Source organism: Schistocerca cancellata, chromosome 12 (assembly GCF_023864275.1).
Source record: "Schistocerca cancellata isolate TAMUIC-IGC-003103 chromosome 12, iqSchCanc2.1, whole genome shotgun sequence".
NCBI classification, from domain to species: domain Eukaryota; kingdom Metazoa; phylum Arthropoda; class Insecta; order Orthoptera; family Acrididae; genus Schistocerca; species Schistocerca cancellata.
Genome location: NC_064637.1, coordinates 33,113,272 through 33,126,993, shown reverse-complemented (window position 1 = coordinate 33,126,993; position 13,722 = coordinate 33,113,272). Strand labels below are relative to the sequence as shown.

The following is a 13,722-nucleotide window of genomic DNA, read 5'->3' as shown; positions in this document are numbered from 1 at the left end:
TGGAGTGGGGAGGATTTCATGAAGGATGGATCTCATTTCAGGGCAGGATTTGAGGAAGTTGTATCCCTGGTGGAGAGCCACATTCAAAGTCTGATCCAGTCCCGGAAAGTATCCTGTCACGAGTGGGGCACTTTCGAGGTTCTTCTGTGGGAGGTTCTGGGTTTGAGGGGGTGAGGAAGTGGCTCTGGTTATTTGCTTCTGTACCAGGTCGGGAGGGTAGTTGTGGGATGCAAAAGCTGTTTTTAGGTTATTGGTGTAATGGTTCAGGGATTCGGGACTGGAGCAGATTCGTTTACCACGAAGACCTAAGCAGTAGGAAAGGGACTATTTGATATGGAATGGATGGCAGTTGTCATAATGGAGGTATTGTTGCTTGTTGGTGGGTTTGATGTGGACGGATGTGTGAAGCTAGCCATTGGACAGATGGAGGTCAACGTTGAGGAAAGTGGAATGGGATTTGGAGTAGGACCAGGTGAATCTGATGGAACCAAAGGAGTTGAGGTTTGAGAGGAAATTCTGGAGTTGTTCTTCACTGTGAGTCCAGATCATGAAGATGTCATCAATAAATCTGTACCAAACTTTGGGTTGGCAGGCCTGGGTAACCAAGAAGGCTTCCTCTAAGCGACCCATAAATAAGTTGGCGTACGAGGGGGCCATCCTGGTATCCATGGCTGTTCCCTTTAATTGTTGGTATGTCTGGCCTTCGAAAGTGAAGAAGTTGTGAGTCAAGCTAAGGTAATGAGGAAAGAGGTTTTAGGTAGGGTGGCAGGTGATCGGCGTGAAAGGAAGTGCTCCATCGCAGCGAGGCCCTGGATGTGCGGAATATTTGTGTGTAAGGAAGTGGCATCAGTGGTTGCAAGGATGGTTTCCAGGGGTAACAGATTGGGTAAGGATTCCAGGCATTCGAGAAAGTGGTTGGTGTCTTTGATGAAGGATGGGAGACTGCATGTAATGGGTTGAAGGTGTTGATCTACGTAGGCAGAGATACGTTCCGTGGGGGCTTGGTAACCAGCTACAATGGGGCGGCTGGGATGTTTGGGTTTGTGCATTTTAAGAAGTAGGTAGAAGGTAGGGGTGCGAGGTGTCGGTGGGACCAGGAGGTTGATGGGGTCCACTAATTTCAAGTTGCTGCCCCTCGTACATCTCTCCTCATTCAACAACATCTTTGCCTCTGTACTTCCACTTCGACTGACATCTCTGCCCAACCTCTTTGCTTTACATGTGTCTGCCTGCCTGCCTGCCTGCCTGCCTGCCTGTGTGTGTGTGTGTGTGTGTGTGTGTGTGTGTGTGTGTGTGTGTGTGTAAGATGCGCGTGTATACCTGACCTTTTTTCCCCCTAAGGTAAGTCTTTCCACTCCCGGGATTGGAATGACTCCTTACCCTCTCCCTTAAAACCCACATCCTTTCGTCTTTCCCTCTCCTTCCCTCTTTCCTGATGAAGCAACCTGGGGTTGCGAAAGCTTTGTGTGGTTTTTATAGTGTCTATCTACCAGCGCTTTCTCATTTGGTGACAGATAGGGGAATGCCTCCTAGATACAGGTGGTACCGAGGAAATGAAATACTCGGGGCGGAGCAAAACTACTAGTAACGTCTGTTCCCACAGTGGGCGGCTACAAAAGGCGTCTTCTGCTCCACATGTCAGTGACGGCCTCAACCAACCTCCTGATCTGGAAAGTCAGGTTGTACTCGACAGCATGCCCTATATCCAACTACTAAACATCAGTCAATAGACTGGGATCGTCATGAGCATCGGATTCCGGTGGCTCACAGACATAGTGAGAAGAATCGGAGCTTCTCAAACTCCCTTGAGAACAAACGCAAACACTACATCGACACACTCAACGTGAACACGCTGATGAAGACACAAAAGGTGAAACAACTCAGACACACTCGAAAAATATCAAATCAAAATATGTGCACTACAAGAAACGAGATTCACAGACGAAGACCATTTCAACTCGGAGAACTTAAGAATATACAAAGAAAAACCATTGAGACAACTGAAAAACCTATGGCTTTTTGGCACAGGATTTGCAGTACACAGTTCCATCACGGACAGCATAATCAACTTTTCATCACCAAACGAAAGAATCGGCACCATCACAGTGAAATCAGCCAATAAATCCTACACAATAATCAATGCACATGCACTGACTAATGACTACAACAGGAAAAACCCTGATGAAATTGATGACTTCTGGACGACAATGGAAAAACTGTCAAAAATTCCAGCACATAGAGTCAAAATAATACTGGGAGACTTCAATGCTAAATTCAGAAAAGATATACAGACATACCACAGGAAAACATACTCCACACAAGGACACAAACAAAAATGGAAAACACCTGATAGCCTTTTGCAAAAGTCACAACTTTCAGGAAGAATCAGAGAGGCCATGAAACTAGCACAAGCACCACACACGAGGAAAGACCGTTGGTGGAACCATACATGTGACCAACGAATCAGTGCATGGAAAAAAAATTTAGTAGCCATAAATCCCCAGAGAATTGAATTAACTTCCTGAAAACACACAAGCAAATAAGCAAAATCATTCGCAGTAAAAAACGACAGTATGATAAACGGCGACTACCGGAGATCGAATCGGACTTCACGAAGAACAATTCGAGAAACTTCTACAGTCCGTTCAAAGAAAATATGACTGGATATCAACCACCCAACTTGTGCTTCAGAAGACCGGATGGAACCCTGGAAGCCAATACCAAAAACAATTGTGACATTACGGCAAAGTACTTTGAAAAACCTCTCAACACGGACCCCCCTATGGAAGAAATGATGACAGAAACGAGCACGTACAATCCAGATAGTGAACCTCCAACTCTAAAAGAAGTTAAAGAAATAATCAAGTCACTCAAGGATCGTAGAGCACCAGGAGAAGACGGCATCATTGCGAAAATCTGGAAGTTACAAGACCCAGAACTCACCAAAGACATCCACAGGATCTTGGAAGATATCTGGGAGACCATGAAAATTCCTGAAAACTGGAAAACTGCCCTGATACACCCACTACACAAAAAAGGTGACAAGACTGACCCTAACAACTACAGAGGAATATCCCTACTACCGGTCACATACAAGATCCTCTCTAAAGCTTTACTAAACAGACTGGAATGCCAGACCGGCACTTGGTTGGGGAAGACCAAGCAGGCTTCCGCAAAGGGGCGGTCTTGTGCGGAACAAATTTGGAACCTGAAAATGATTTTACAACATAAACAGAACCTGATCATTACCTTTGTTGACTTCAAAAAGGCGTATGACTCTATCAACTGGAAAACTCTCTTCAAAATTCTAGCTGAATACAAAGTAGACAACAAAACAAGGACTATCAGGGAGCAAACCTTGACCAACATGACCTCCAAAGTAAAGTTGTATGGGGAACTATCAGAGCCCTTTGAAATTTGCACAGATGTCCGACAAGGTGATGGCCTCTCGCCTCTCCTTTTCAATCTAGCGTTAGATAAGGTAATAAAAGAATGGGGAATATCACAACAGCGGTTAACCTTAGGAAACCTATAGATTAAATGCCTGGCTTTTGCAGACGATTTGGCAATTGTCACAAAAGGTATAAACTAAACAAAAGACGCTATTGAAAAACTACATGAAATCTCTTCCAAAACTGGACTACAGATCTCTTACGAAAAGACAAAGTTTATGAGCACAGAGGAACTCTCATCTCTGAACACAAAGTACAGCACAATTTACGAAACGGCAAACTTCAAATACCTCGGTGAGACACTACAAATGAGCGGACATAAGAGAGACTCAAACAAAGAAAGAAAACCTAAACTGGATGAGGCATTCAAATAATTGTGGAATCATTACAAGAAGAAGTCTATCTCACAAAAAGCCCAATAACGCCACTACGACACGGTGGTGCTTCCCGAGGCACTGTATGCAGCAGAGACCACACTAATCCTAGGGCATACACGTATCAGACAACTAGAAAGAGTAGAATGGAAAATACATAGGAAAATATTTATCACAACTAACAACAATGGAATATGGATCAAGAAACCTACTGAGGAACTATACAAACATACGGAGACAATCGCAGAAAAGATTAGAAAACACAGACTACAATTCTATGGACACCCATACAGAATGCCACCACACAGACTGATCAAACAGATCGTTAACTGGGTAACCAGTAGAAACAACAAATGGGTGGCAGAGATAAAAAAACGACCTGAACCAACTCAACATCACAGCAGAATGACAGAATAAAATTCAGAAACATCATTAAGAAAAGTAAACTACTAGAGATACACTGGGACAAACAAACAGGCGTAAAATGGACTGAAGAATGCAAGCAAGATCACAGCCAGAAGATGAAAGAAATATGGGTAACCAAAAAGGCAATCAAGATGAAGCTGAAGACACAAAGCCGACAAGAAGCATTGACAGAGGACTGGAAACAGAAACACAGCGAACAAATGAGGGAAGTTTGGGCAGCAAGGAAGGCGGCAAAAGGAATTGGCCATGTAGTTTAGTCCAGCTGCACTCTTTAAGGGCAAAACACCAATAATAATAATAATAATAATAATAATAATAACAACGATGTATAAGGGGTAGATTTCGGTTCTGGGTGATTTTTCCTGGAATCTATCTCTTGTACTAGACTTCTCCAGCCTTTTTCTTCACTTCTCTTCCTTCCCCTTCAACCCTTCTGCTGAAGAACGAGCCACTGGCTCCAAAATTGTGCCTAATTACAACCCTCTTTTATGTGTGTTCTGCCACTGAGACATTTCCTGTTGTTATTTAGCTAGCCACCCATCATGCTACACAGTTTCCTGCTACTGTCAGTCTGCTTGGGACAAGTCTCTTGCCATCATCTCCCACCACCTCTTTTTCACTATTCTGGACCAGTCTTCACCTCCTCTTCCCCCCCCCCCCCCCCAGTCTCTTGTGTTCAATCTTCATCTAATACATCTTCCTAGACATCCTGTTATCTGCTCTCATCACGTGCCCACACTATTTCAATCAATTTCTTCCAATCTTGTCACACAGCAGTTCCTTGTGTGTTACTTTCCCATCTTTTCCATTTTTGTTATATCCAGCCAACCTCTCAATAACTTCATTTCACTTGCTTGCACCCTGATTTCTTCCCTTGCCTTCATGATCCAGACTTCTGCAGTGTCTAAGAAAATTGGTACATCTACATGGCTGCTATACAACTGACACTCAATTGCTAGCAGTGTGTTCTTTGATCCAATTTGACTATTTCTGTACTGTTCCTCTCTCAAATAGCGCGAGGGAAAAATGAACATATATATCTTTCTTTGTGAGCTCTGATTTTTCTTATTTTATTATGACAGACATTGCCCACTATGTAGGTGGGAGTCGCCAAAATATTGTTGCATTGGAATGAGGAAGTTGGTGATAGAAATTTTGTGAAAAGATCTTGCTGTAATGGGAAACGGTTTGATTTTAATTATCTCCATCAAAACTTGTGTGTCATACCTGTGACTCTCTCTTCTTAAACTTTATGCCACCTTCTTTCTTTTCTAAGATAATTCCATGTTCCACAGCATTCCTCTCACAGTCGTCTTAAAGCTATTAGCTTGGCTTGTACATTTGCTTCCCTTTGTCTTTTCTTCCACTTTTCAGAAAAATAATCCTCAGTATTGTGTTTACTATAGGCCCATCTTATTTTTCTGTTGTGACCAGTAGTCCACACTTCTATGTATTAAATTTTAGGCTAAACTTTCATACGCACTCTTCCAAAATGTGTAATTGCTGTCATACTTCTGCCTCATTTCTCACCCACACTATCAAATCACCAGCAAACAATGTTGATGCCATCGTCTCTCCTGTTTCACTTGTCACTAAATTGCCACTCACTACTATGAAAAGTTAAGGAAAAGAGCACTACATTTTTTCTCTGCTTCAGTCATCCTGATCTCTCTCCTCCTCACATTTTGTAATTCTCTGTGTAATGTGTGTCTCTTCCCCCTTCCTTCTTAGTACCTCTGCTGGGTTGATGAATAATGTAAAGAACTGTCCCAGAAAGAGCATCTATAGTGTTATAATTAATTTTTCTACTTTTGTGGCTTGAAGTATTCCTCCCAATTCCCAATCGTAAAGTATTACTTTGCTCAGTGATTCAGTTTCACTTCAGCTGCACCATATGCATATTTAGCACAACTTACTATAGAGGAACTGATTTTAAAATACAACTTACAACAAAAAATTGTGTTGATGGTTCCCAGACTTATTTTAGAAATTGGATATTTGTGTAATGAAACACCTGATTCATTTATTTATAAAGTGACACAGTTACTACATTTTTGATGCAACGCAATGTTTAGTATTTCCATTTGAAATTGATGATGATGTAAAAGCTACACATCATAAGTTAAAGTTGTCCACCCCATTTTTCTGTTTGTATGTGAAGGCAAATGGATCGCTGGTTCACTATAAAACAGCCCTTTTGCAATATCAGGAAAGGACAAATAGCTACTTACCATAAAGATGACATGTTGAGTACCAGACAGGCACAGTTGAGATACTTAAACATTAGTTTTTAGCCACAGCCTTCATAAAAGAGAAAGAAAGAGAGAGAGAGAGAGAGAGAGAGAGAGAGGGAAGACACACACACACACACACACACACACACACACACACACACACACACGCCTGTCATGTCTGACAGCTTGGACCAGAATGCTTGGGAAGGCGGCACATTTCATTTTTTTCTTTTACTGACAAAGGCTGAGTCTGAAAGATAATGTGTAAGTGTGCTAACTGTGCCTGTCTGCAACTTACCCTGTCATTTTTACAGTCATTTTTAGTCAGTAGCAATCTATCTTTTGCTTACATCGTTGATATTCCGACCTGGAGTTTCCATTGTTTCAAAACGGTACTTTTACTGCTTAAAACTGATCTTTCACGCATTCATCCAAATAATAATATCTCATTCATTTTTCTCGAGTAGTACTGGGCTACATTAGCCCATATGTGTACACTAAACATGTGATCTGCCCCTATTACAAAGAAGCTAATAAAGTTTATACAAAATGTGCTAATTTATGTTACATTAACAATGGAGTGCCTGTTACCTTGAATATTTTTTATCTTACATTATTAAGTCGAGCATTTGCAAGAAATAAAGCAAAAACTTTGCATTAACTTACAAAATTGTTATTCCACAGCACAACAGTGGATAAAACTACTAAAAATCCCTACAATTACACCCTAGCTGTGGCAGCTACAAGATTCTCTCATTGTTGTGTGTTGTTGCTTTTGTCAGGTCTCAAGAAGTGGAGGGAACAACAAAACCGGAGGGCGACAGTCCGAAATCTGGCCCGCTGCCCGGTACGGAACCCAAACCTGACAACGCGGCGAGCAGCCAGGCGATCCTGATAGGGAGCTTATCGCTCATCGGAATCGGGTTGGGAACCGGTGCGATCCTGGCGGGGCGGCACTTCTACCGGAAGAAGAAACAGCGCGAGAGGAGGAACCGCCGGCCCACATGACAAAATGGCCTCACCGAGACCAGGGTCTGACGGTCGTGCTCTCTGGTCTCGGTGGGTGAACGTTTCCACAGAGCTGCGTGGGTGGTGCTGGAACTGGAACGTTACAGGGCGACCCCTGTCCAGTGTTCCGAGCTGGGTTCGCCGTGCACCGGTAACCTTACTGCGTGTACTGCGAGAAAATGTGAGCCCACTTTTTGGCTCTTGTGATCTTGTGTTCTTGTCTGTGATATCGCTTTTAATGAAATGATATTTAACTGTGTAAGGATTCTCAAAAATTTCTGTGCTTTTGAGAGATTCGAGGTTGATGTCTGTTATGAGAGGACCGAACTTTAACTCTTGCCTTTGAATGCGGTATACACATTATGTTGTTGAATTTCTGTGAAATAAGGGCAGAACTGCTTTGCATGCGTTGTTCAGGTGTCGCTATTTCTGGAACACATGTAACAGTACACTGGTACTAGTGGGTGTTTGTGTGCAAAGTTAACTGTAAATTGTACATCACAAATAGAGAAATAGAAATATGTTGTACATGAGTGATGCATCACATCTTGAAATGAAAATATATAGCGGTTTATTTGCAACACAATGTCTACATTATGTTGTTGAATGTCTGTGAAATAAGAATGAAATTTATAAATTGATTTGTGTGTGTGTGTGTGTGTGTGTGTTTGCATTGCCATTGCTGAAATAACGTGTAAAAGTTTTTTAGCTACTAGCATGCATAGTTGATTATACAAAGTTTATAAGAAGCAGAGAAAAAGAAATATGTTGTATATGAATGGCACATGACATCTTAAAATGAGAAATGTGACTGTTATATTTTGTACCTATTTTTGAAATTTTCATGTAACTTTCACTGTATTCAACTGTAAAAGTCTGACTGCCAAATTATATCTTTTAAGGTGAACAGTGAGTATAATGTGTCTGTATAAAACTCTCATCTGTAGTTTCAGCATTGATACATCTGTAATTTTACCAACAATTTGGTAACTTCTTCTCAAGCACTAGAGTCCAGTTCTGGATTGGTGCAAATTAGAAGAGTTCAGGCAATCCACATTATGCATTTGACCAATGTCAATAATGTTGTTCATTTCTGATGTGTAATTTGCAGCAGTAAGTGCCATTATTAACAGTGTCACTAAGGGATTTTGTATTTTGATTTCACAAATATTTAAGCAAGCATTGCTACAAAGCCACTTCTTCATCTATGAATACTGATGGGGATAATGAAATGAAAACTGATACTTGGTGAGACTTGGTAAGTGTCATCCCAAAACATATTATATGACAGGATAGTGATTTGGTATTAAATTTCAAATGACAAACTCAAATTTCCCCTGCAGTCTAGAGGGCCACCTGTTAAATGTCAAGCTACCTGTTTAAACTATGCTGACTATAGCATTTCATAGTCTAGCTTGGCTGATAGCAGAAGGTCTCAATCATTTCATCAAAGACTAAATATGTAGTACCTAATCCCTGGGTCAGACCATATCCCCTTAATGGTGCGAAATCATTAACTTCCTTCACTCCATCTTGGACTAAATTTCCACAAAATGAACATGGAATTTATCTGAAGAATTTAGAAACAATACTACATGCTGTTAATAACACTTCACTTTTGAGCACACACAATAACAAAAGGCAATAGAGAAAGCAGAAAAGAATAAATCCTCACTAGATTGATGGGCACCCCCCCCCCCCCCCCCAACAACACACACACACACACACACACACACACACACACAGTGAGAGAGAGAGAGAGAGAGAGAGAGAGAGAGAGAGAGTTAAAATACATATAACCAATTTGTCTTGAAATTACAATAAGCAGTGCTTCAACTATTGTGGGAAGTAATTGTGCAATGAGCATTAATAAGTGCTAACCATGATATGTCAGTCATGAGTTTCGATTTTGCTGCTTGCATAAATGAACATAGGCAAAGTGTAATTGAATTAAAATATTAGTAATTAAAAGTATCAGCATGGTAAAGCATTCTGGTGTTGTTACATTTAAATAATGACCAGAAATAGTTAGTAGAGATTTCATGGAAAGGAGAATTTTTTTATGCATGATGCTTTAAACTGGTCCAGTTCCAAAAGGCAGTATGTTGAAAAACAACTTCCTTCTGAATACTTCATAACAAAAGTCAGGTTTTAAGCTTGCAGGATCTAAGTTGATAATTATCTGGAGCACTATTGTCTCATTTTAGGTTTTTGCGTGTTCTAAAGATAATATTTATGGCAGTCACTAGGACTTTAAAGGTATTAGTAGGTTTACAAAAAAGATAAATTTTCTGTTAGAATGTGGCACTTGATAGTCATTTACTTAACAAGATTATTTTTTATATTAATCAGCTAAAAATTTTGATAAATGTAAGCTGATGACGATAATACTACCTACCCAAAAATTCATCTGTGGAGCAGGAAGCTGTCGAGGTAGTCAGATATTTTTATGTTTCTGTGCAAAAGTAAGGTTAAGTACTGGAAAGTGAGTGCTGTTTGTGTTCCTAATGCTATGTTTATGAATGTGATATATCTTCAGGTTGTGCTTTCATGAGAGAGTAAGGCTGTTGTTAGTACAGCAGTTGTCTGTATGATGTAAAATGATGGACACCAGTTTTCATCTTTACAGCACGGTTCTGTGAGATGAAATGAATACATTGTATCAGTGTGTGGAATCGGCCCATAAAATTATCCCATACGGCATCAACCACTGGAAGTGTGCAAAGTATATTATTTTTCTATCCTTTGATCATCAAAAACAGCAATTAAACATAGAGGAAAGTTGCTGGACTGAAGAGTTCAAGATCTATAACATGTGATTTCCAGTTAAAGTTCTCATCAAATATGCATGACTGGAATTTTTTAAATAATACATTTTAAATGGCCTCCAGACCATCAGTACTACTGCTTAGCAATATTGTGCAATGTGTTGACGGTTTGTGGAATAAAATGTTCCACCTCTTTCTTGCCGTCAGACGAAGAGTGTTTGTGTTAAAGTATTCTTTAGGTAGCTAGCATGTAGAGTGTTTTCCACTGTGCACACACTGCTAGCCGTAGTGGCCGAGCGGGTCTAGGCACTACAGTCTGAACTGCGCGACTGCTATGGTCGCAGATTCGAATCCTGCCTCGGGCGTGGATGTGTGTGATGTCCTTAGGTTAGTTAGGTTTAAGTAGTTCTAAGTTCTAGAGGACTGATGACCTCAGCAGTTAAGTCCCATAGTGGTCAGAGCCATTTGAACCATTTGAACTGTGTACACACTGATTTGATCAATCTACAGTGTTGAAGGGAAATTCGTGTGCACATAATGTCACTAAGGCACAGCATTGATTGAGGGTCTTCACCTGTTGTGAAGGGATCACTCGTGCTTAGGTGTCACAGCTTGGCACTGTTTTCCAAGGCAGAGAACAAGAGGCACTACCTACAATGACCGGTTGAAAGAAGCTGAAGAGAAATGTCATTCTCTTCTTTTATGAGATTCACTTTGGATATGTTGTTCTGAGTAATGACCCAGTGTTTTAATTCTTATATAAAACAACCAAATATGGAAGAGTTCTTTAAAACGTCATTACGTCATTTAGTAACGTAAATACTACAAAGCTCTCCTCCCATCCTCAAACCTCTGCAAATCGAAAAGAAATCATGTGGCAAGAACTGGTGGCACTGCATAGCAGGTTCACTGCACCAAGAAACTTCAAGAAAGCCAACCACATAAGGAGATAATCACAGTAAAAGTTATAAAGAAGAATACTAGGATGAAATATCGCTGTTGTTGCTTCAGTTTCGCTATGTGAAGCCTTTTAAATACTTTATTTGGCTTAGTCCTGAGACAGTGCTGGTTTTAGCTACTTCATTTGACATCGATGTGAAGGGTGTGGATAACACTCACTGAAAGAAGAGAGCTTTTTCGTAAACAATATCTTTAGAAAATAACAGAAGAAAATAAGACATTGCCTAGAGGAACCTAAGTAAAGAGCAAAGAAGATATAGGATAAAACACACTCTAGTGTTGCCTGAAGTAATCAAAATATTGAGGAAGTAACTTTCGATTTGGTAAAACTCAAATAAGCGTGAACTGTCACAACAGACAGAGTAAAGAAGATAGGTGGGCCACAGCAACCTGGTCAACAGATAGAGAGATCTTTGTATTGAAGAAACCATGAACATGTGAATTAAAAAACATTGTGATTTGTATTGTGATAAGGTTAACTAACTGATGTTAGTGACATCAGTTGAACAAGGGGTTAAGGAAGGGTGCTAAATAAGCCCTTAAAGCAGAAGGTAACATATCAACATATATGTGGAAACAGGATAACGTGGGACACCAACTGTTTTGGATAATGCTGTGATAGATGACGTTAGTGCTATCTGCAATAAGAAAATGCTAATGACTTGCTACACAGATAAGGAGCCAAATTAATATGAAAAAAAACTTGTGTTATCTCTGAGAAGAGTGCGGTAATGCTGAAGATTTTGTGTGAATATAGTAGAAACAAAATCATTATGAATATAATGTGTCCTTTAACATAAGAATGAAGAATTGAAGAGCTATTAAACAAAGGTTTCGTATTTTATAACTATTAAGAAGGATTAAACAGAGGCTAACAGCAAATATAGAAAAATTCCTAGCAGAAAGTGAGAAGCTACCTTATCATATAAATGGAGGGTATCAGTATATCACATAGATCTATCGTATAGATATAGAGTACTGGTATAAGGAGTGAAGAAGAGGATATGTTTCAAAACCACTCATTCTTGTACCTATTATTTATCCCCACAGGCTCCATCAGAGTGTAATGTGACATCCCCAATGATCCAGAAATAGAAACATAATAATGTAATAACAATAAATAAAACAGTGGTGAACAATTTTTGACAATGAGTGTAAGAATGTTAGGAAGGAGTCAGGAAATATCTGTTATAACTGCTGGGTAAAGTCATTAAGAGACAAGGAAATTCATCATTGAAATTTACAATGGTAAGGGTAATAAGCTGTGCATACGATTTAAAATTTTAAGCTGGGGTGGACCCAATTTCATGTAATTGTGGGGGAGAAAAAAAGACTGATGGGCCCAGAGAAGGGTCAGGTGAATCCATATAAGGAATTACCTATACCAAATAGTGGAGATATTGTATAGTAAAGAGTAAGCAGACCCAAAGGAGAGATGACACATGCCTAGGTCAAGTTAATAATTGAATCCATGGAAGGAATTATGTGTACTGTTTCTTTTATGTAGATATATGAGGAGAGGGCACTTGCATCAAAGAGATTGGGAAAAAAAAAGTATTTGCACTGTATCAGGCCATAGCGTATGATGTATATGCAGATCTTACAATGGTAGGAAACTAATTTGACTAAGGGTCACAGCAAGGAAGGTGTTCTCCAAAGTAGTCAAAGATTAATAGTCTTACCTGGGCAATGACTGAGTCTTGGAATTTTCATTTCTGTACATCTTTCACTTACCACAAATTTGAGATTCAGGATTGTGGAGAGTGGTGTAGATTAAAATGTCAGCATGCAGCTCCTTAGGGTAAATAGAGACTTAAACCTTCTCTATCTCAACAAATTTGAGGACCTGATGCTGTTACAAGCAACATTTTAATGACAGTGTAAAGATGATTACGTTAATAATGTAATACTGATGTAATGAAATAATGATAAAACCTGGTCAAATAGGACAGCTCTCATATGGGGTTTCATCATCTATGAAAGTCTAACAATGTGATTACAAAGCAGTTGGATTTCAATATTAGTTTACGAAAATGTGAGATGATAAGGAAACAAGATTGGTAAAAGGCAATTTACCCTATAACAAAATAAGCACAAACACAAATACATGCTATAGACGTAACCAAAAAGGAAATGAAATCGTTGTTAAACCTAACAATCACAAAGTGAAAATGGTGAAATAAGAAATATACATGTACAAGTGTTGTGTTGATGGGGATGGGGAGGTGGGGAGGGGGGTGGGAGGAGGGAATTGAGCTTCATTTCAATAAACATTAAGTTTAATTGTGATGATACAGTAATACAAAAGGTAAAAGGTTATAAAAGGATTTTAATCAGTTACCTAAGTTATTTTACACAACATATTTCACCTAAGTGGGAAGATCTCTGGTGCAACGTGGTGTTCTACCTCTTCCTCAGAAACAGTTGAAAGATTTTCTTGTAAAAACATTGTTTATGTAATTAGCATACGAAGGATTTTCCACTGCGTGAACACTGCTTC

General features: G+C 39.7%; 1 protein-coding gene across 1 annotated transcript in view; it reads left to right on the top strand.

Moving 5' to 3' along the window:
* Positions 1 to 8,640, top strand: part of LOC126109722 (angiotensin-converting enzyme-related protein-like) — a 399,281-nt gene extending 390,641 nt beyond the window's left edge. Inside the window, exon 14 of the mRNA XM_049914776.1 lies at positions 7,269 to 8,640. Coding sequence (XP_049770733.1) covers positions 7,269 to 7,494 — 226 coding nt within the window. The 3' untranslated portion in view covers positions 7,495 to 8,640. The remainder of the gene's footprint in view (positions 1 to 7,268) is intronic.
* Positions 8,641 to 13,722: the final 5,082 nt, after the last annotated feature.